General features: G+C 36.6%; 1 protein-coding gene across 2 annotated transcripts in view; it reads right to left on the reverse strand.

Moving 5' to 3' along the window:
* Positions 1 to 1,700: 1,700 nt before the first annotated feature.
* The window catches only part of STAM (signal transducing adaptor molecule), a 49,587-nt gene continuing 29,195 nt past the window's right edge, over positions 1,701 to 22,092 (reverse strand). For both annotated transcript variants that reach the window (XM_014945961.1, XM_014945972.1), the window contains 12 exons: positions 18,266 to 18,341; positions 18,082 to 18,177; positions 17,360 to 17,506; positions 16,993 to 17,083; positions 15,209 to 15,401; positions 14,784 to 14,878; positions 13,375 to 13,463; positions 11,554 to 11,641; positions 8,331 to 8,385; positions 7,844 to 7,997; positions 5,643 to 5,818; positions 1,701 to 4,059 (listed from right to left, as the gene is read on the reverse strand). In XM_014945961.1, the coding sequence (XP_014801447.1) occupies positions 3,810 to 4,059; positions 5,643 to 5,818; positions 7,844 to 7,997; positions 8,331 to 8,385; positions 11,554 to 11,641; positions 13,375 to 13,463; positions 14,784 to 14,878; positions 15,209 to 15,401; positions 16,993 to 17,083; positions 17,360 to 17,506; positions 18,082 to 18,177; positions 18,266 to 18,341 (1,510 nt within the window). In that variant the 3' untranslated portion in view covers positions 1,701 to 3,809. The remainder of the gene's footprint in view (positions 4,060 to 5,642; positions 5,819 to 7,843; positions 7,998 to 8,330; positions 8,386 to 11,553; positions 11,642 to 13,374; positions 13,464 to 14,783; positions 14,879 to 15,208; positions 15,402 to 16,992; positions 17,084 to 17,359; positions 17,507 to 18,081; positions 18,178 to 18,265; positions 18,342 to 22,092) is intronic.

The raw sequence follows: 22,092 nt of genomic DNA on the forward strand, positions 1-22,092 counted from the left end.
AGGGAAATAGGCTGCTCCACACCTATGGAGAAGCATGCAGTCATTCTTGTGTTTTGTTCCTTTTTACTGTTGTTTTACTGCTGGCTCCATGGACTTTGGCCTGTGACATTAAACACACATCTGCGTGGGTACCAGTTACTAAAGAGAGGTGGGTCAATATGTTGTTTCTGCAACTGCAACTGGAACATCCAGCCGTGACATCAGAGTGGCAAAATTTTAACACACTGCCTCAGGATTTTTCCTGGGATGCTTTACAGTGAATCCTGACATCTTTGTTACGCCCAGATCAATTGAGATGATGCACATGGGTAAACACGCTTCGTTTATACAAGTGAAATGCACAGAAGGCACTTTCCAGAGTTTGCTCCAGTTCATGATAAACAAGCCACTAAAATACCCCTTCTGGAGTTAATCAACGTTTTTGTCTTCCTTAGTGAAAGGGTTAAACAGCAAAGGCTTATACAAAATATTATGAAAACACTTTAGCCTTTCATTGACAATTTACACATCAAGAAACAAGACATTCAAAAATTGGGTCTTCTATTGGAACATGAATAACATATCATTTTCAGGGCTTCTTAACTTTAAAATAGATTAACTTCCTGACACTTACTTATATGGTAACAAACTTTTCCATACCATAGCTGTATTTGTACCTTCTCCCCCTCACCCACATTCAGTGTTCAATACCACAGGAAGACGGAACATCCGTGAACTCGGTCAAAACAACGCATCAACGAGGAATCTCCAAATAAAACACAGCCACGGCATCTCCAGGTTCATGATACCAAACCAGCTGAGAGGAGGTGAATTAAAACATAATTGCTGAATTATCAGTTACAGAGGATACGAGAGGATGAGTGAAGAAATTAGTGCAATGACAACATCTAGCAAGGTAGGAGGAGACATCGCTTTTGAGTATCTGGCACAGAGGACACAACCAAGTGAGAAGATGAAATAATCTTTTCGGATAAATGAGAAAAATCTACCCAAAGCAACACAGCTCCAAATTCAATTTAATCTTAAAATTGCACCTAAAATGGGAACTAAGACTCTGAACCTAAAAATCTAGAGATCTAGTGCACCACTTGTGGACAATGAAAACTGATTCTAAGTCAACTAAACTTCACAATGTGTTACAGGAGATACCTTAGGCCAGTGACTCTAATAAAGGCATGATAGAAAATAAACAGTGTCCATCTTTTTTTCAAAACTTTTACTATATTGAATTTTTAGTTGCACTGCATTTTAGAAAGTGTTTTTTGGTCACGATGAACACAAATGAAAGCTGATTTTAATTTTCTTAAAGATGGATAAATGCCCAAAATAAGTAAGTCAGAAGTTAGAAAAGCTGAGTAAGTTTTAAGTGTTCAAAGGAGAAACTAGGAACAAGCATTTCCGTGTTTTAAGGAAAGAAGACTTCAAAAATTTTAAAAATAAAGACAAATTAGTAACAAAAAGTACTTTTGCAGAGTCATTTCTGTACAGAAGTCCCACAGGCCCATACTAGGGAACACGTGACACAACGTGAAAACCTGAGAACACGAACGGTCAATGTCAGCTGGATTCTTCTGATGCTTCAAGCTCCTCCTTGAATCAGGGCCTAAGAACTATGGAGTAAAAAGTTATTTTCACTTTTGTGTAGAAATTATATACTTCTATACTTCTATACTTCTTGTTTCTCTGATTTTGGACTGTGTAGAAATTACATACTTCTATACTTCTTGTTTCTCTGATTTTGGAATGAAGTACCTAAAGCACACAGACAACACTATCTAAATGATACTGCATGCCCTTTCTAAAGAAAATCACCTCTTCAATCCACTAAAAATGATCTATGACAGTATCTTGGATTCCTTTTTTTTTTTAGTATTTTCTTTCAGATTCCACAGACTTTTATGATGACACCAGGTACTGAAGTAATGTCAGTTTTTGAGGGTGCTTAAGAATTCTGGAGAAAGAAAAAAAAAAAAAAGGACATGAAAATACTGGTATCAAAACAGCCAACTGGCTAGAACATCCCCAGCTGGCACACATCAGCTACGGGCACGTTTTGTAACCACCCCAGTCAGAAGTTATGCAAAGCAGTAACCTGAAAGCATTAAAAGGCAAATTAGCAGTGTCTATTAAAACAGTGAACCAAAGGCATGTCCGGTAACCGTGAACAGACGCGGGAGAGTACGGGACAACTGAGGTGAGCTTATAACATAATGTCCATTTGCCACATTTAATTCCAGAAGCATCACGCTAAAATATAGTACAGAAAAGCAAACGATTTCTGACACACACACCAACAAGGCTGAAAACACAGATCTGATGTTGAAGCCACCTAGTATTGCTCTGATTGGAATGAGAGTTGCTGGAAAGGGTAAGAGGAAATCGGGATGCATTAAGAGATTGAACACAAACGCAAAGCAGCAACGGTCTCTGGACAAGGAACTCTGATCAGGAATATCTAAAATGCTGCCTCCCATCACCATGTGCCTTTTGCAGCATCTCAGCTGTAGGAAGAAGATACCGTGCCTTAAAGAGCCACCTGGCTGGGTCACTGAGAAATGCTAGGGTTTAAAAAGGGCTCGTGGATGTTGCTGCAGGAGAGAACTCAAGGTAACCTGAGAGGGAGCGACAGTAAGATGCCTCATCAGCTTTTCCTGCAATGGAAGGGCTAATAAACTCAAGTGGTACACATGGAAATCAGGACAGATGTTTAAGGCAGAAGTGTTTGTGTAAGAACAGTAAACAGAACAAATTGCTAAGCAAGGCCACAAGAGATAAAATAAAGCCCTGAAGGTTTGTTCAGCAAAGTGATTGAAATGTCCACAATTCTCCGTGTTCTAATTAAGAAGACTTAGATAAAGTAGTGTTATTCGTGTTGTGTGTTCCAGTTTAAAACTCCACCATTTCTCTTTCAACTCAATTCCTCTGTCTTTGGTGTAATCTCTACCAACACACATAGAATACAGTTCTGGTTCTCATTGTAAAAAACAACTTGGAAAAAATAAATTACATGCTTTTATGATAAAATGCAAGACTCTGTTCTGTTGCATGGTCCCACGATATGTTTAGCAGCCTCTGAATAGTAGTTTTAAGTTATTAATTCTATCTGAAGCAGAATCATAATTTGCTGTTATCCCCCCAAAATCACTTACTAGTTAACTAGTTTACTTTGGTAGATAAGCCATCTAATAGTCATGATACACTTGTGTTCGATTCAAGAAGCAAGGAAGCCTAGACTCAGATAAGTTTGTAAATTCATATATAGACCTTAGTTTGTAAGTGTCACCATGATATGCAGAATTACTGCCTTACCTGCATTGGATAAAGACATCACATCTGTCATAAAACTAGACAAAACTATGAAACATGGTCGTCAGTTCATGATTAAAATAAAATAGTAAAGTAAATTCTTTTTAAACATTGTGTTAAATATATTCACATGATCACCATAGCTATACGAAATGGCCACTATTGCAATCACACACTATATGTACATAACATATATGCCACGACAGTTTGCAAGAGTTGAGTTTTCACAGACTAGCCAATTTTACCAGACATAAATAATCTTGTACCAATTTTTAGGCATTTTAAAAGGAATTAAATGTCCTAAATATATCCGTTCCTCTGCAAAATTAAAAAAAAAAAAAAAAAATCCTAAAAAGTCAGTGCAAATTGAACTTGTTCACCGAGATAGATTCTTATTAAGCTGAGGATAAACAGAGTTTAATAGATTAAAGGAAGAAACTCATAGAATTGCTGACTGCCTTTAGCAGAGGTTAAAGAAGGTTAGGAATCAGAGGTCCTGGATCCTATAGCAGAGCCTTCTGCGAGTAACTCTGCTGTGGCTGTGGAGGTGGAGGAGGCTGTGGTTGCTGTGGAGGTGCTGGTTGACTGCCTGCTGTCTGTGGCAGAGGCGTGGATGCTAAGTTATAGTTTGGCACCTGGGACATGTTAGTTCCAGCATTCTGGTAAGCAGCAACATCAACAGTAGCAGGTGGTGGGCTGTACACCGAAGCCTGGTTGGAGTAAGTGTTTCCAGCAACAGAGCCAACCATTGCGCTGACAAAAAAAAAAAAATAAAAAAAATAATTACACTTGAATGAACAAACAATTTCCCAACTGAACAGCAACACCTTATTTCTTCTTCAGCTGTTCTAAGTACGCACACAAAAATCTCCTAACTCCAGACACATTTAAAAGCACATCCAATGAACATTCCAATTAAAACTCCAACGCGCTCCTCAGATTCAAACACACTTCCCATGGATTTAAAACTAGATTGTGAATCTATACATTGTTTTATTTTAACGTGTGGCATGGAATCCCATCTACCTTCCATCGCACTGACAAAAAAAAAATATAAAAAATAATTAAACTTGAATGAACAAACAATTTCCCAACTGAACAGCAACACCTTATTTCTTCTTCAGCTGTTCTAAGTACGCACACAAAAATCTCCTAACTCCAGACACATTTAAAAGCACATCCAATGAACATTCCAATTAAAACTCCAACGCGCTCCTCAGATTCAAACACACTTCCCATGGATTTAAAACTAGATTGTGAATCTATACATTGTTTTATTTTAACGTGTGGCATGGAATCCCATCTACCTTCCATTCTGCTCATGAAAAAAACCCAAACCCATGTAACTGTTTTAAATAGCAGAACAAGGCAGGTGAAGTACCCAGAAACTCGTTTTATCAATATATGTCCCAAATAAGTACCTTTGGGGGACAGAGACTAACAAATACTTTAATAACTCAAGATAGATGTCTCTCCCAACTTTGTAAAATAAAATTACTTTATAGAGAGAGTAAAGGAAAAAAATGTAACCTTTTGCTAAGGTCAATTCAAAGCTTTTTCACAATATGGGTAGCTTAGCCAATGCTAAGCATCTTTGTGAATCTACCCAAAAAAGAAAGCCACTTGTAGCTCCTCTATATGGGGAAGCTGTATGAGCTTCAGCAAGTGCTCACAGCCCATTCGCCTCAGTGCCAAAATGAGCAGAATTCTCCCCATGCTTCCACCATCAGATAATTGAAAAGAAAGTACAATACAATATACACTATCTCAGAAGTTATGCAAAGGCAGCCAAAGCAGCATATAATCTTCATCATTAAAAATATATATTAAAAAATTATACATTTCTTATAAGATATACACTATCTCAGAAGTTATGCAAAGCCAGCCAAAGCAGCATAAAATGTATATTAGGTTATCTAAAAACATTAAATGTATTTAAAATTATAAACATTAAATGTATATTAGGTTATCTAAAAAAAAAAAAAAAAAAAAAAAAAACGCTCAGAAGTTATGCAAAGGCAGCCAAAGCAGCATATAATCTTCATCATTAAAAATATATATTAAAAAATTATACATTTCTTATATATAAAATTAAAAACTGGAGAAAAAAATATAGAAACAACAGAAAGGCTTGACATTTGTCAGGAATTTTTACCAAGTACATGACACCAATAAAAAGCACAGTGGAAATAATTGCACTGAAGTACCTGGCAGTTGTGTTTAAAATTATACTTCTGGGGGGAAAAAAAAAAAGACAAAAATCTCCTTTATAGATTATCTGTAGTCCTTTATGTTTAAATGGGTTTACAATTGAATGGGAAAATACTTGAAATTACTTTGTGTAAGAGGTCTGTGCGGGCTGGCCAGGCAGCACGGAGCTGGCAGATGGAGTAACTGTGCCTTGGCTGAGAGAGGAGAGCTGTTCAGGAGGAAGATTGTAGCCTTGAATATGGCCCATCTGTGCACTCCCTGCCACCAAATATGCATTACTTTGAGCCTGCCCCGGATACACCTAGGAAGTGAAATAAAGGAATATTAAAAATAAAATACATGAAGATTCGGTATTTAATATCTGACTTTGGAACTTAAAGACAGTCTCAAAAACCTTTTATTACAGATGTTTTACTAGAAAGCAACTGATTGTCTTCTATCAAGTGCTGCAGTATGAAACAATAACCAGATTTTCAAAGGAGACTATTTACATTTCTAACACCAGGCTCCAGTATCAAAAGAACGAAATAATTTACTGGAAAACTTGTATTCCAAGTTTTATTTTAACAGCTATCCCTCGTGCTAATTAAAAGCTTCTACTTTTCAATGAAAATACCGAAGGATGTAAGTCATGTAACAAACAGCAGTCCAAAGCAGAACGCTTTTTGATGCCCAGATAAATTTAACTAAGTAGAATCATTAAACGGAAAGCAAATAAAGCATTATTTTCATGTCATTAGTTAACGTATCAGTTCACGGAATTGTTGAGACTGTCCTTGTAAAATTCTTTGAGTGAGGCAGAAGGGAAAAAGTGGTCTTAAGAAAAATTTCAATAGAAAATAAGATAACGTTTTACAACTAACTAGAGGAACAGCTTACTAGCATATGTGTCAACTGTATGCTAACTCAAGACTAACTTTCTAAACTCTACACTTTCGTTCAATCATGAATTATTTGGTTTAACACAAATTACTAGAAGAAATGATCGTGTCTCACGTACAATTGAGTTCATGTAAGTTTACGATATATAGCCCTGCTGTCTTAAGGCCCATGAATCTCAGATGACATATTCATAGATGGCTTATCAATTATCGCCAAAGAATTTTAGAAGGCAGCAAAGGCATAAGACCTCCTAACTTTTTCAGAACTTATTCTGGCTCATCTTCAGACCCAAATCCAGTTTTTCCCTTTAAAAATCCCCAGACACACGCCTGTTTATAAAACATTCAAATTATTTGCTGGGGTCATGGCATGATTGCTTATCATATATGAATGGAAAACAACGTTCTTCTTAATGACTCTGCAAAAACATACATCCTCTTCTTAAAAGACAATGAAAGAAAGTACATATTTGTAAGAAGCTAAAGGAACTAAATCAAGTAAACCTGCTTCAATATTTATATAATACTGCATAGGCATGAATAAGTTGCCTTTAATTTTTTTTTACTCACTCAGAAAGCAAGTAAATTATTGGAATAACTGTTAGAAATGTTACATATTCCTATAAACAGGAAAAGAATACAGCAAGTGTGCATTAGAATGTGGGATTAAACATCTAAATGTTTAAAACACCTTTTAAAAATACCATAGTATACGAATAAGCTAAAAGACCTATTCGGAGAAAACACTCAATTACATGGAAATGCAGTCATGAAGGAATTATAATTTTTAACTTCAGTAATTAAAATGCTCTCTATTGATATTTCAAAAAAATTAAAAAGAGAGGTTGATTTTAGGGTAGGTAAGGCATAATCTTAAAGAGGAACTGTGCTCCTTTGGTTCTTTATTTCCTTTGCCCACTAGGAAAAGGTCTCGCAGCTTTAATTTTTAATTTGAGGTACAACTCAAAAGCAAGAATTGAACGGAAATGAACTAAGAGTGTTAGAACCTGCAAAAGAAGAATAGTCAAAGACTACAGCTGAAAACAAACATTTTTTTTTATTATTTTTACACACTGTGTTGAGACAAAACCCTGTGCTTTCATTTGAGATTATCTCTGAGACAGCAAGATGATATTAACCCAGCATTAAGGTCACAAAGATCAAAAAAAGAGGTTTCCAACTCAGAGGGCAAGGGCAGGGGAGACAGCAGGGCAGAAATAGGAAATAAATTATTACTTGCAATCAACATGCTCCACCGCACTTTATAAATCAGTATATATTTATTATAGTAATGTAGAGAAGTATATTGTAAAAAAATATTTGAGCAAGTTTTGTAAAAAAGTTAGCTCGTGAAAAACTGTTTATCATTAATAACTTGGAGGAAATCAACCATAGCTCAGTATGTTCTTGATAACCTCAATGGCTATTAAAGGTTCCATACGTACCTGAGAGCCAGAAACACCAGATGACTGCATATAATACTGTTGGTTTTGTAGTTTTGCATACATGGAATACATCGGGTCTTCATTCATCAGTTTGTTATACAAAGAAAGAGCCTCCATTGCTTTCACATTGAGCTCTGAAAGTTCTGAATGTTTCCTAGAAAATACATTTTACAGCTTATTCTACAATTTAGGTAACTTCAGTAAGAACAGACCATACAGGGAAACTTCTATGAGGTGTGATAAGCAACGTACTCTTACTGCCTGTGAAGTGATGCCTGATAAGTACCATAACATCAAACAGTATAATACCATAAAATATGATGTGACTAGGAAAAAAACCCTTCAGACCTCCTCCCAGATGAGAAGCTACTAATAAATAGACTTACTTTGCCAATATCCACAGAAGTGGTTAAGAAATCATTAAGTAACAACAGTGAGAATTTCTGAGAATTAATCTTAATCAGTCAAAACACATGTACTTTTTTACCTGTCTATATCTTCCAACTTTTCATCTATGAGGGGTCCCATCTGGTGGCACATTGCTAGAATAGAAGGACATTAGAATATATCAGAGTAATAAAGGCTTCCATACTACAAGTCAGACAGTAATTTTTTAAAAAATTATCAGATAGAAATGCATAGATGCTAATTCAAACTTTCCTTTAAATCATTACTATAATCTGTATGCCCAAAAAATTACAGTAACAGATGCAGTGTCACAAACAGTTTAAGAATGATATCCAGAAGAAGTTTTCAGTAGTGGTACAGTTTAAAAAGAAAATCAAAATACAGCAAAACAAAACATTTAACATCTGGGGAGTGTAAAACTGAAAATATTTTACATTAAAAAGTTCAGGTAAATCCAAAAGCTGATCTCTTCCTCAAGGAAGAAAATTTGCCACTGCAACCTAGACCACGTGCTCAACTAACACTACAAAACAATGAAAGGGAAAACAGGCTGCAATGATTCAAATCATCTGCTCATCAAAGACACTAATAGGACATTGGAATATCTCTAACCGCACTATCTCACTGGAATCCTAATTGGGCTAAGGGGACTCTTTCAAACCACTAATATGTGCAAAAATCAACACAAGTAGAATGGAAAAACAGTAAAATAAACGAAAATGCACAGGCACCCTCCCCCCCCCACCCCGGGCAACTTTCAGCACCGGGACATGGGGTTCATGTAACTGCCAACCAATAACAGAAAGAGTGAGTTTATCAAATGTAAAATAAACAGACAAGGAAGCTGAAAGGGGATAGTACAGTCTAGCCCTACTCCAGAATGCCAAATGTGCCCACTTATCCAAGCAATCAACTTCTAACGAATCAAGAGATGTGTTTAATCCCAAGAGCCATTCAACATTCAAACTGAGAGATGAGAAAAAAATCATTCAGGCATCAAAGATGACCTAAATGCATTGTAAGCAGCTCTGGAACACTGTCTTCACTCCCATTTTTCCCAAATTAAAGATGCAGAAGGTCCTGAAAACCTCTGGGCCATGATGGGTGAAAAGGAATCACTGATGTGTTCCTTGAATGCAACTCCAGGTGAAAGAGGAGTAGTATGAAAGGCACCCATCTGCTTCTTTGAACCTAGGATTGGTAACACATTGGCAGAAATGCTGGTAAAAGATGTAAAACACAGTGCGAGTTCTGCCTATTTTTATGTATAACACAAGGTATGACTTTACTCTGCTCTGGTGAGACCTCACCTGGAGTATTGTGTGCAGGTCTGGAGCCCTCAATATAAGAAGGATGTGGACATGGTGGAGAGGGTCCAGAGGAGGGCCACAAGGATGATCAGGGGGATGGAGCACCTCTGCTACGAGGACAGGCTGAGGGAGCTGGGGTTGGTCAGCCTGGAGAAGAGGAGGCTCCGGGGAGACCTAATAGCGGCCTTCCAGTACCTGAGGGGGGCCTACAGGAAGGCTGGGGAGAGCCTGTTTAGAAAGGCCTGCAGTGACAGGACGAGGGGCAATGGCTTCAAGCTGGAGGGGACCAGATTAAGACTAGAGATGAGGAGAGGGTTCTTCGCTGTGAGTGTGGTGGAGCACTGGAACAGGTTGCCCAGGGAGGCGGTTGAGGCCCCATCCCTGGAGATATTCAAGGAGAGGCTCGACGAGGCCCTGGGCAACCTGGTCTAGTTGGGGGTGTCCCTGCTGACTGCGGGGGGGTCAGACTAGATGGCCTTTGGAGGTCCCTTCTGGTCTGGACAATACTATGATTCTATGATAAAAGGCATGACAAGAATTGCTTAGATCATGATGCCTGCCCTGCTGCCAACCACAAACCCAGGGCTCCTGAAAGCGGTGGGATGAGCTCTGCAATTTAAAGGCATTTGTGACTGGACATCTGGACGGCAGAAGAAAATGGAAGTGTTTTTTTTTATCAAACGTTGATCTGCACCTGTCACCACTGGTAGGAACCCAAGTTCCGACAGACAGCTACAACAAAATTCCCAGAAACTATGCCAAAAATACTAGCTGCCCAAGGCCTACCTGAGTGTAGAGTAAGTACCATCTTGAATATGGCATTGTAGAACTAAACACAGCCATATGTTTAGCAAGGACGTTTGTAGGTACCTGGGGAGCAATCACCTGACTACGCTACAGCCTTCAGATTCTTGGAGCTGTCCCACAGTTTAATATAAAATTCATAAAATCATTGTTCTAATGATCTCACAATGCATTATGGAAGGAGATCCTAATGTAAGCCGTATCTGGAGGCTGGTTGACAAGCATATCTTTAATTTCTTTGCTTCTGTCCTGGACCAGATACAGACAATCCACTTCTTAGACAACAGCCTCTATAGCTATATTTGGTACTTGAAAGAATAAAAACATTCATGTTTCTTTTTACTCCCCCCTTTAGCTTTAGTGGAACTAGAATACACGCAGACACATCTCTGATGTGCAGTTCCTAAAACAGGATTCATTTACAGGTATGATGAACCAGATGGGTGTGGAAAGATGGGAGATATCCAAAAGCTTACAAGCTTATGCATTTTTTCCTGATTAACTTCTAGAAAGATCTGGAATCTGTCACTTTGTTAACAAAGTCTGATCCTATCTGAATCACCAGTTTAAGCCCATGTTCTGTCTTATAACAGGTAAGTTTCTTTACTTCCTTCTCCGAAGTCCCCTTCCAAAATTTTTGCTGCATCTCTCAACCTAGGTAGAATGCCCTATGATGCCTCTTTTTAAAGAGGTAGCCTGAATAATTTGAGTCTAAAGGACTAGCCTAATTTGTAGCACTCTATAATATTCACTAATATTGAAGTCCTATAGAAATATGCACACAAGTGAAAAACATGTGGGACACCCCAGGTCTATTCTAAGCCTCAGTAGTATTTCTGCTTCCTCTCATGGAATCTTCCTTAAGCTCCTTTTGCAACTCATGCTGTGCTACTCTGTAGAAGGGAAAAAAGTGGATGAATAAGATAAATTAGGTACTCTTGGGACTTGAAAAGAATATGGAATATAGTTTCATTGAAAGGGGTAAGGGCTTGTTCCAAGTTAAAATTCTGCACTTCAGTCTCTTTGGGAAACAGGAAGGGAGAAGATAACAACAGCTCAGGCACTTTTCTCAGGCATGCTTGTGGCATGTACATGAAGCTGAAGGAGTTTCAGCTTAATTTCAATTAAATTTGATACAGGTGATTATTAGAGAGGAAAACAACAAAAAAACTCATGAGATATTCTTACCCTCAAGATGAAGCAATTCTGGGAGGTCTGGCTGGTCATCAGATGGATCTGCACTTTGTAACATCTGCAAGAGTTGATCCATTTTATCCTAGAACACAGATTGTGTAATTAGGGTGTATGTGGGGGAAGGAGAATTAACACCTTCAGGACAGTAAATTGAAGTAGTGATTTATAACAGCCACTTGGATCTCTTGGAACTTGGAAATCACCTAGACTAACTTTAAGAAAACACAAATCATACTATTTTACTACTATGCTACTTTACAGGAACGAAGATGCTTGAACAAGGATAAGCCAAATGATGAAAACAATTCGTAGTAACAAGTGGAATGTTACCATTTATTCCTAGAAGTTATTCTAAGCAGTATATTTTGAGGAGTTTCTATTTTTCCATTCTAGTTATTACACATGCAATACTACCACCTAGTGGGACAGTGCAAACGTTTTGACAGACCACACTGAGAGAGTACTTTAAGAAGAAATGGGGACTTAAAACTAAATTCACTGGAAAACTATCCTGCATTTTATCAGTGTGTGAGGCCCATCAGCACATGAGCAATGTCCTTACTAAAATATATGAAAGATTATTTTTAAGATGCTTGGAGGGGTTGCATTGTTGACTTCAGAATAAGACATCCTTGATTAACCAGCTTAAGTGCAACCTATTTATAAAAAGACAAAAGGGTGGAAAATTAATAGGCTCTTTTAAATGTATGTCTTGGAGTGAACTATAATGCTTAACCAACATTATATGTAAATGATTAAAAATCACTTTTTAGCTGAGTGCTATCAAATAAATAGCCTTTAACAGGCCAAAGTTATGTAAGTTGTAACAAAGGGGAAACTAAAACCATATTTTTTTCTCCTTAACCCCAGAAAAAGCAGGGAGAAGCCAAATGAACTACTTCCTTAAAAATTATACTACGATCATTTTAAAGACAAAAGAAGACACTAAAACATAAATTAACATGGAATAACAGAAGATAAAAGCTGGAAGGCACCTCAAGGCAGGCCCGAGATAAGCTATTTCAGCGGATTACAAACTAACATATCTCTTGGAAGAGAGAGTATTTCAGGTAGGAGTTAAATAGGACGTTAGCAGGGCAATGATTTTTCATTTCAAAAAACAATGACAGAGCCCTAGTTAAGAAAGAAGAAATGGAAGGTCACAAGAGAGAGAGCCAAAAATTCTGAAGAGAACAGTCCTAAGCTCCCTGGGAGAGAAAGGAAAAAAAAAAAAGAGAAAGAAAAAAATAAACCCAAAAGATTAAAGAAAGGCAGGGAAAAACATCCTGGGCTGAGAGTTCCTGGGAACCTTGCAGAATCACTGTGGAGAGACTGTGCAAATCTCACTAAATATTACTTACAGAGCCACAGAAAGCTCACAGTTCTCAGAGAAGGACAAAGATCTTTCAGACTGGGGGAAGACAATGGTGGTTACACTGGAAATAAATCTAAGCTAGTATTCGAGATGGACATCTCTGAGGCACCCTGAAGTACTTAAAGCAAAACTTCAAAGCAAATGCTAACTCCAACCAAGCTTCTAGTTTGGAGGTGAACAGCTGCACAATCCTGGAGTAGGGCCCTAAAAGGAACGCAGGATCCAAATTCCGTTTCAGAAGTTCCTAAGGACTTCCAGACACATTAACAAATCAGGATACTGCAGATATTTATTTTATTTAATTAAATCAACTTTCTGTTCTCTTTTGATTATGTTCTCCTGACATTTCAAATTATTTCTGAGGTGCAGAATGAAAAGTTTAAACATCACATATTTAAATGTACCAGCAGTTGAAAAATCAGTACTTGTATCACACTTACTTCATCAATATAAACTGGTTCAGGCTCAGGTTCTATTGTCTCCACTTGAACTTCATCACTGAACTGCACTGTTTTTTTCTCAGCTTTCACTGTAAGATAAAGAGACAGATTTGATTTTATTTTATAAAATAAAAATAAACAAAACAATGACATAAATGTTATACAGCTAGCATGTTGCCTAAAATCTGAACATTTAACACATCTACTGTGAAAATTTAAAAAAATTAGTATTTTGTTGACTTTTGAAGACCAAAAACATCTCCACAGAATTAAACAATTTTCATAAACAAATCTGTAAATTCTATAAAAACAAGACATTAGTTCACACAAGGTCAACAGAAAGACATTTTAGCAAGTAAATGTCTTTATCATAGTCTCCCTGCATGTAACATACTTATTAATATGTCGTCAGGAAAACAGACAGAGTTTGATTGGAAGAAATAAGGTTAATGAGTCAGGTTTAAGAGAAAACTGGTAAAATTATCGATGACAAACTGGAGCCTTCTTTTCTCCAGAGCAAAGTACAGAATTGAGAGTTCTCAAATGTTGCTATTTCTTCTCCATCAAATAGTACCTGCAAAAGCATCTCACTCCTCTGGAGTGGAGGCCACAACAAAAAAGCTGCCAAATACTACTCTTACCATACTACTCTTATCAGTTAGCTTTATCATAGAACAGATGACTCCTACAGCATGTAATTCTGGTGACCTGCTCATTTCTTTGGCACACTCATATTGAGATCACAGCAGATTCATCTTGCAAACCCATCAGATTTACAGGAATCAGTTCTACTATCTTTAAACCTTGTCCAACGTAATAATTTTAATAAATATTTAGATAGGTTAGACTGATATAAATAGATACAAGAAGATAACCAGCACGCAGAAAAAAAATTCCCTCCATTATGCACACAGACATAACTACAGTGTGTAGGTTTCTTGAATTGTCTGAACAGTGGTAATCTGCCTCTGAGTCCCAGCTGGCCCCAGGCCTTCAATTTTTCCTTGATTAGAAAAGTACCAAGGCAACCAGGCAAAAAGGCAACTTGGAAAAAACTTGCTGTTGCCTACGTTTATCTTGGTGTCAATGAGTTGTTAAATGAGTCTCAAGAAAGCTGCTGATTAAGTCAGCAGTAGACAGCATCGTATTTTTTAGCAGACACCAGTTTGGGCAACGTTGGTCTGAGATACAAAGATATGACTGTTGTTTGTGAGAGCACAACAAGGGTTTTTGAGTTTTATTTTCTATTTATTTTTTATTTGAGTCCCCAGTTTTATTTTGAGCATCACATTAAGTTGCAACTGAATTCTATCATAAGGGAAAGAAAATAGGGAAAGTACATCACTACAGAAATATCCCCTGGGCCATGGCAAGGTTTGACATATAGACATAAATGTAGTGTTACTTACTCATTTCTGGCTCAGCAGAAAGATCAGCTGTTACAAAATTAGATGGAAACAATCCTATGCCCTGATGAGTTTCACCTTTCCACCAATTTGGGTCACTAAAGATAAAAAAAAAATAATTAAAACCCCCATACATTAAAAAACCCCATGCTCACATTGAATTTTCCTAAGAATTGCACTGTACAAGGCATTTATATTACTTGTACATAAATACAATGTGTATATACACAAAAATCTTTATACAAGAAACTTTATGCAATTACATTCATATGTAAAATATCTCGGAGATAACCAAATAAAGTATTTAATATGTAAATATATTTTATTGCAACTGTATTCCAATGTATGCTTCTACATAGAAGACAGAATTGTTCTCAATTGACTTTTACAGTCTAATACACTTCTAGCAGGCATTCTATATAAATTACCTGTCATCAAGGATGGTTATAAGTTCTCCAGCTTTAAAAGTTAATTCGTTGTCTTCAGCAGCCTCAAAATCATAGATTGCACGAACCTTTCGGCCCTCATGTTTGTGATTTGTTAAAAGGCCTGAGGTGCTCGGATACAAACTGGAAAGTGTTGTTTGCTGTTGCCTTTGCTCTTTTAGTGACAGTTCAATAGCTACAAAAGAAGAGTTAGTCACGTGAAAATTCCCTATAAAAATGAGTTGAATTATACGAAAATTTAACTCTGTGAAAACTTTTAGTATCATTCCATTCCTGTTGCACGATAAGAAACTTCTGCCTTTCACTTAGAAATAATGGAGTCTTTAGCCTGAATTCACAAAATCAGAGAATCACACAGATTGGTTGCGGTTGGAGGACACCTCTGGAGATCATCTTGTCCAACCCCCTTGATCAAGCAGGGTCACCTAGAGCTGGCCGCTGAGGACTACATCCAGACAGCTTTTGAATATCTCCAAGGATGGAAACTCCACAAGCCCTCTGGGCAACCTGTGCCAGTGCTCAGTCACCCTCACAGTAAATAAGTGCCTCCATAATTGATAATTAAGAAAAAGATTTTTGCTTAGACAAGCGAAATTCCATCCATTCCTGTTCTCTCCCTATCATTCCTGCAATAATTTTACACTTCATGGTCATTTGCAATTAAACTTGACTGAGCAGAAAGGTTTCATTCATATGAAACTCCTCCTTTCACAAGTTTATGAAAAAAACCCGATCATGTTTAAGAAGGGACAGAGTGGGACACAAAAACCAAGAGAACAAACAGTAGGAAACCCAGGCAGAATCTGAACCTTTGAGACCCAAATCCCCTGAAATCCCTTGAGTTGACACTTTGGCGGATCAACTGTTGAAGAAACAATTAGTAACATATGTAGATGGGCTAATGGCAATTTAAATAAATCAATGTTACATTAGATAATAGCTAAACAAAAAAAGACTGTATCAAGGATGAGAAACTGCAAACATCCACCAACTACTAGTGCAAGAACTTCACTCATATAGTGTTACATCTTTAAGACCAAAGCCATGCTACATACAACAGCTAAGATCGGAGGTCTTTACATTGCTGAAGTTGACCTGAAAAACAGTCTCTAGAGCATAAAGACCACTCTAAGAATAACTCTTCACACATGTCTGTTATAGGATCATTAAATGACCTTTAAATATACCTTAGTACAACAGTAAATCAAAAGAAACCATCCTAGTTCTGTTTACTGGGACTGCAGTGAGACATTTAACAGCCCCTCATGCTTATGGCAATCAAAGCCTTAAAGTATACTACAGAAGCAGCATTCAAAGGAATTAAAGTTTAAATTAATATGCCCAAAACATTTTGCATACAACTTATACTATAATTCTTATTTTATCCTTCCATCGACTGTTTAAATTGCCAATAATTGTGCTTCCCTTGCCCCAGAAGGAGGGAAAATCCAAGTGCAGAACTTGTATCAAACATTTCCATAGTGGAGCATGTCCTTAACATGAGATTTTGCACATTTTTTACTGTGTTGTTTCAGTTGGGCAAAGGAAAAAAATAAAAGTAGAAATAAGTAATTTTTCATAATTTTTACCCATAGAATAGCTTTAATGTCTAACCCTCCAGAAAGGGTACAAAAAGAAAGGAATAGAAATCATAATCACAACCTGTAAATATACTATTCACATAGAGGAAGGAAACAAAACATTTTTTCCTGCTTTATTTGATATTTAGCAATATATTCATCAGGTCAGCAAGTAAATGCACTCACCTTTAGCTAAATCCTCCTCTTCCTTTTTGTTGGCTACTGTACCAGGATCTTTGGCAACTAGAGCTGGACTTGCTTTTGCCTGTTCAGCAGCCTGGCCAAAAGTGAAGGATGCAAAAATTAATTCAACAAAAAACTCACAATGCGTTAAGTTCACCATTTTGATTTGTATTCATCTGCAATATAAAAACCTAAAGTAAATCAGAGCATTTCACCCCTCATTCAAAGGAATGTTTTATTAAGACAACAGGGATTTCATTGTCTTTGCTAAACACATTATAGAACTCAAGACTACAAACTGTAAAATACAGAACTGAGGATAAAGGGAAGTTTTGATACCCTTTAAGAACAACCACAAAAATTAATATACCTGTGAACCAATAGCTGGGAAAGTAACTCCTTGCTCCTTAAGATTTTTTATCATAGCAGATATTAAACTAAGCTGTGGGTCATTCTTGAATTCATCAGTCCATTCTACCATAAGGGCTTTCAGCTTTTCACAAACTTTCGGATGACCCTGCAAGAACAGTAGAAACAAGTTAAATAATGTAGGAATCTGGTCTTAATTCCTTAATTTTAAATAATGTCATGTTACTTTCAATACAAAGTATATAGACATTTTATTTTGAAGTCACTGAGGGACACTAAATGTATTGCTAAGGGATATCCTTATTAGAAAGGGAGAATAATTCACCAGCATTGCGTTTGTACTGGCACAATACGGCCTAGGCCCTAAATAAAGTAAAATAAGGTTACACAACATCCCTGTATAATCTCCATTTTACCACATGTGTATTTAGTGTTTCATTGCTGTCATTTAATGTAAAAATGAATTTGTATATTTATAAACTAACACACCACACCCCACCTCCCCCGAACAGAATACGTAAGTAACTGTAGGAGTAACTGGAGTGTGAAGTGGCATTCACAAAGTTCTTTCTCACAACCACAGTCTTCCCAATAATCTTCCCTTCCCCCCACTGCCAAATTTCCAGTCTTCCAAAAGCAGATTCCATTCCACTTTCGGATTACCCCAATCCTGTGTCAGACTGTGCTTTTCTCCGAATCGTATAAATCAATGAAATACATTACCTTATTCAACACATTGCTTACTTCACTGGCAAAATCTCTTGAACAGACTTCTAAATGAAAGATTTTACCACAGTTTGATACACATGCTCCTAGAAGCTAAAGAAAGAAAGATTAGAACTCAGAGAAGATTTTTTTGCGATATAACTTTTCAGGAAGGAAAAGCACTACATTAAAAAGAACCTACTGTTAGTGCTTGCATAGCAACATGGGGATCTTTATGGTTCACTCTCTTCATAATAGAACGGAGACAGTCCTTAGGCCTAAAAAACACAAAACAGATTTAAAAACAGGGAATGAATACATGACAGTGCATGACAGCCCTAACAGACAGCAAGCTCTCCCAAAGATCGTCAGTTAATTATTGAGGAGCTTATAAGCGCAACACAAAAAACAAACCAACCCCAGTTAACAGTTGTAGCCGTTTCTCTCTGTAGGATTGCTAGCTTCCTTAGTCATCAAATCCTCTCAGTAAGGTACGTTACCTTTTGTAGTTAGAGAGAATCACTGTAAATACTCCATAAATGCATAAAATCCCTTAAAATTAGAGAACTGAAATTCTCTGTTGTCCATGCATCTACTCCTCTGTAATTCACATATATAGGTAAGAACATTTGCTTCCATACTGGTTACTAACACCCCCTTGCTACCTTTTTTTTTTTTTAATTACCACCACTATGTTCCTCAGAGTCTCCTCTAATCTACAGAATAACTTTTCCAAAGAAGATCTGCAATGAACCAACAAGTGCTAAAAAAAACTGTTAAGGCATTCAAAACTGAAGTTTCAACAATTAAATACAGAAATCAAGTCTTACCTATGTTGTGGTTAGAAATAAAGAGAAAAGAAAATTTAAGAAAGAATTTGAATGGGAGTCTCAGACACAGTTTAACATATTAAAATCTGTGTGAATTTCTGTTATTTTGGAGGAAGGCTGAGCGAGGCTGGGGTAGGAAATATCATTTTTTATAATCAGCATTATTTGTTGAACAGCCCTGAAAAGATAACCCCGAAAGAGGGTAAGTAGGGAAAGAGGAAAAGAGAAGGTAAATTTAAACTGAGAGATTTTCTGGAGTATTCATAGTAATTTATTTTTTTTTTTTGTAAGCAAAATTATTTTTCTATTGAACTGATATCCAAGAACTAACATGAATCTTAGGTATGTTACACCACTGCTTGACTATACTATATTTGGGAGTGTCTACATTTTACAGAAATGCCCACCTCGTATTTAGTAGTACTAATTATAGAAAATGCTGTCACACAGCAAGTACATATCACTCAGTGTATACCTATACCTTCACAGAACCAATTAGTACAAATGAAGGCTATAAGACAAGCACTGTCTTTTATCTGTTGATTATCCAAGACCTCTCCTAAGTTCACTTTGAGAAAGAATACATACTAAAATTTTCAGAAATAACTGATTTTTTTAATCATTAATTTATGAGTAGGACTACCAATGTGATATGCGAGCAAGCACAAAAAAGTGCATGTCCATTAATTGTTAAACCAGTGTTTATAAAGGTATGGCGCAGGATTAAGAGCTTAGCAGTTTAGGAACAGAAACACTAGTCTAAGATTTTGTTATGAAGAAATCCAAGGTCTTATTAAAAACTAATAAAAAGATAGCCTCAAAGCCAAATGATATTCCACGTGTCAAGTATAATTTTGAAAAGGTAAAAAAAAAACAAACCCAAAACAAGAAATCCCCCAGTAATTAATAAAACCACCTTAAAAATAATAAATCTATTTGGTCATGTATTTGAGTGTTAATGTTTTAATAGGCTTAAATGTTAAAAAGAAATAATAATCTTTTGATTACATCTCCACCGAAAATAAAGGCTTACCAATGTTTAGTCATACAGACTAAGAACTGCTATTCTTGACAGAACTGTAATCCTTACTTTTACTTCAAATTAATTCACCGTAAGATTCATTTGAAAATGACGAGAAGCGCTATGCAGAAATCAGAGGGAAGGCACACACCCCACCAGAACAGAATTCTACCTATTTATTAGGCATTTATAAAAGTATTGGGCCACACTTCTGCTCCAATGATTCTACAAATCACAATTTCAGAAGCAGTATGGTAAGTGGGAATAACAAATCAGTAGGGGGAAAATAGGGCAAGATACAATAGAAGCTATGGTATTCTATATGAAAAAATAATGTATTTGATTATATTTTATTTAACAAGGACAAAATTAATAGCAGTTGGAAGCTAAAACGCTACTTTGTACAAAACATTTCATATGTTTTCAGGAATTTATCATTCATTTACAGTCTAAGATAATTGCCTGTGGGGCTCAAGACTACACAGGTGACCCAATTTTCCTCCTTGCTCCTTTAGAAACAAGCTCGTCAAAGGGCTTCCCTGTTAGACGTACGCTGCAATAACTGTGTCAGATGCTACTGAGATTGGGTAACTTGAGGGGAAAAAAAAAAAAAAAAAAAGGTAGTTTGGAAGGCTGTCAAGTAAGCAATTTTACTGTTCTCTCTTGTATGAACAGGCACAAAACCAACCAAAGAAGAATCAGCAGCTAACCAGAATACTGACTCACTGAGGCAGTGATTAATCCATACGGAATCAGGACAAAGTTAGGCAAGCAGCAATATAGACAAAACATTTCTCAATGACAATTTTTCAATACCCAATCCAACAGAGAGTGCTGCAATGAACATTTATATTTTCTCAACCACTGGTATACTCTCCCAGTCACCACTGACTTCCTTTCTTTTTCAGCATCACTTTTATTAAGTAACTTTTCTGGAGAAAAACTGAAGCTGTGATAGTTTCAAATATAAAGATTGAGATGTCTCATTAAGGTAACACAAAAGGTACAATCACCTCAAAGCCAAATGCAAACAGAATTAGACTCAGGAAGTGGCTAGCACTGAAATGATTGAAGGAGGAGGAGTGCTTCATGCTACAAGATATACTATGTGGCCTTTAATATTCCCTCTTACTCTGCTTAATGAATCATTCAAATTTTATAATATTTTACTCAGAGGTGATAAGTTTCAGATATAGTTGTGTAAGCATTTTAATTGCAGAAAACCAACACTATGCAAAAATCTTTACCTTTTCTGTAATCAGAAAATTTAACACGCCAGTCAAATATCAGTTCTCAATAATGCTGTATAAAAACAGAAAATAAGATTGCCTCTAATGGTAAAAACCTTTGTTTTAATCATGTTTCCATACTGAAAAGGCAGCTTGCTCACTGAGCTACCAATATTCCCCACAAATGGGATGCAAACAACATAACACGCAACTGCTGAGCTATGTGAGTTCCTAAAACAAATTCAGAGACTTAAAAAATGTGTTGATTGCCTCATAGTTAGACAAATTTTAGATCATCTCAAGAATCTGATATGCAAAACATGCAGAAATTATCAAGTTAATTCCATACTTTATATATGCTATTGAAAAAAAGGCATATTATTAACAATATTACCCAATTTACTGTCTTTCCAGTGTTTTCTATGAAAATTTTCGCATCGACTCTAATCAATTAGATTTTGAAATTCACAAAAAATAGAGAAAATAGTCAGAGAGATTCAGTAGAATTCTAATTTGCTAAAACTTGCTTTAGTGGTTGGATTAAGGTTGGAAATAAAATTTTTAGCTATTGGTGATTCTCTGTAACAAAGGTATTGCAATACAAAAATGACCAGTAGCAATTCTCTGCACTTTAACTCATTTATCTTAAGAGAAAATGTAGCACCTTTGTAGCGTAACAGGTTTCCACCAATTACTCTGGATGCAAACAAGTTGTCTGCAGACCTAAATGAGACAATGTGCCCTGTACCACTGTGGGACAACAAGTCCACTTAATGAAGAACAGCCCTTCTAGTCTACTGGGGCTTCATGTGTAAGATGGTCCACATCTAAAATGCTGTGGGCATGCCATGGAGCTTACAGACTGGTACATAGAAACCCCTAAAAAAGAGATTTTTATCATCTAAACTTCTGGCAAGAAGAGGATCAGACAGCTTGTATGGGACCGGAA

The sequence above is a fragment of the Calidris pugnax genome, unplaced genomic scaffold, assembly GCF_001431845.1.
Source record: "Calidris pugnax isolate Ruff unplaced genomic scaffold, ASM143184v1 scaffold19, whole genome shotgun sequence".
In the NCBI taxonomy this organism is placed as follows: domain Eukaryota; kingdom Metazoa; phylum Chordata; class Aves; order Charadriiformes; family Scolopacidae; genus Calidris; species Calidris pugnax.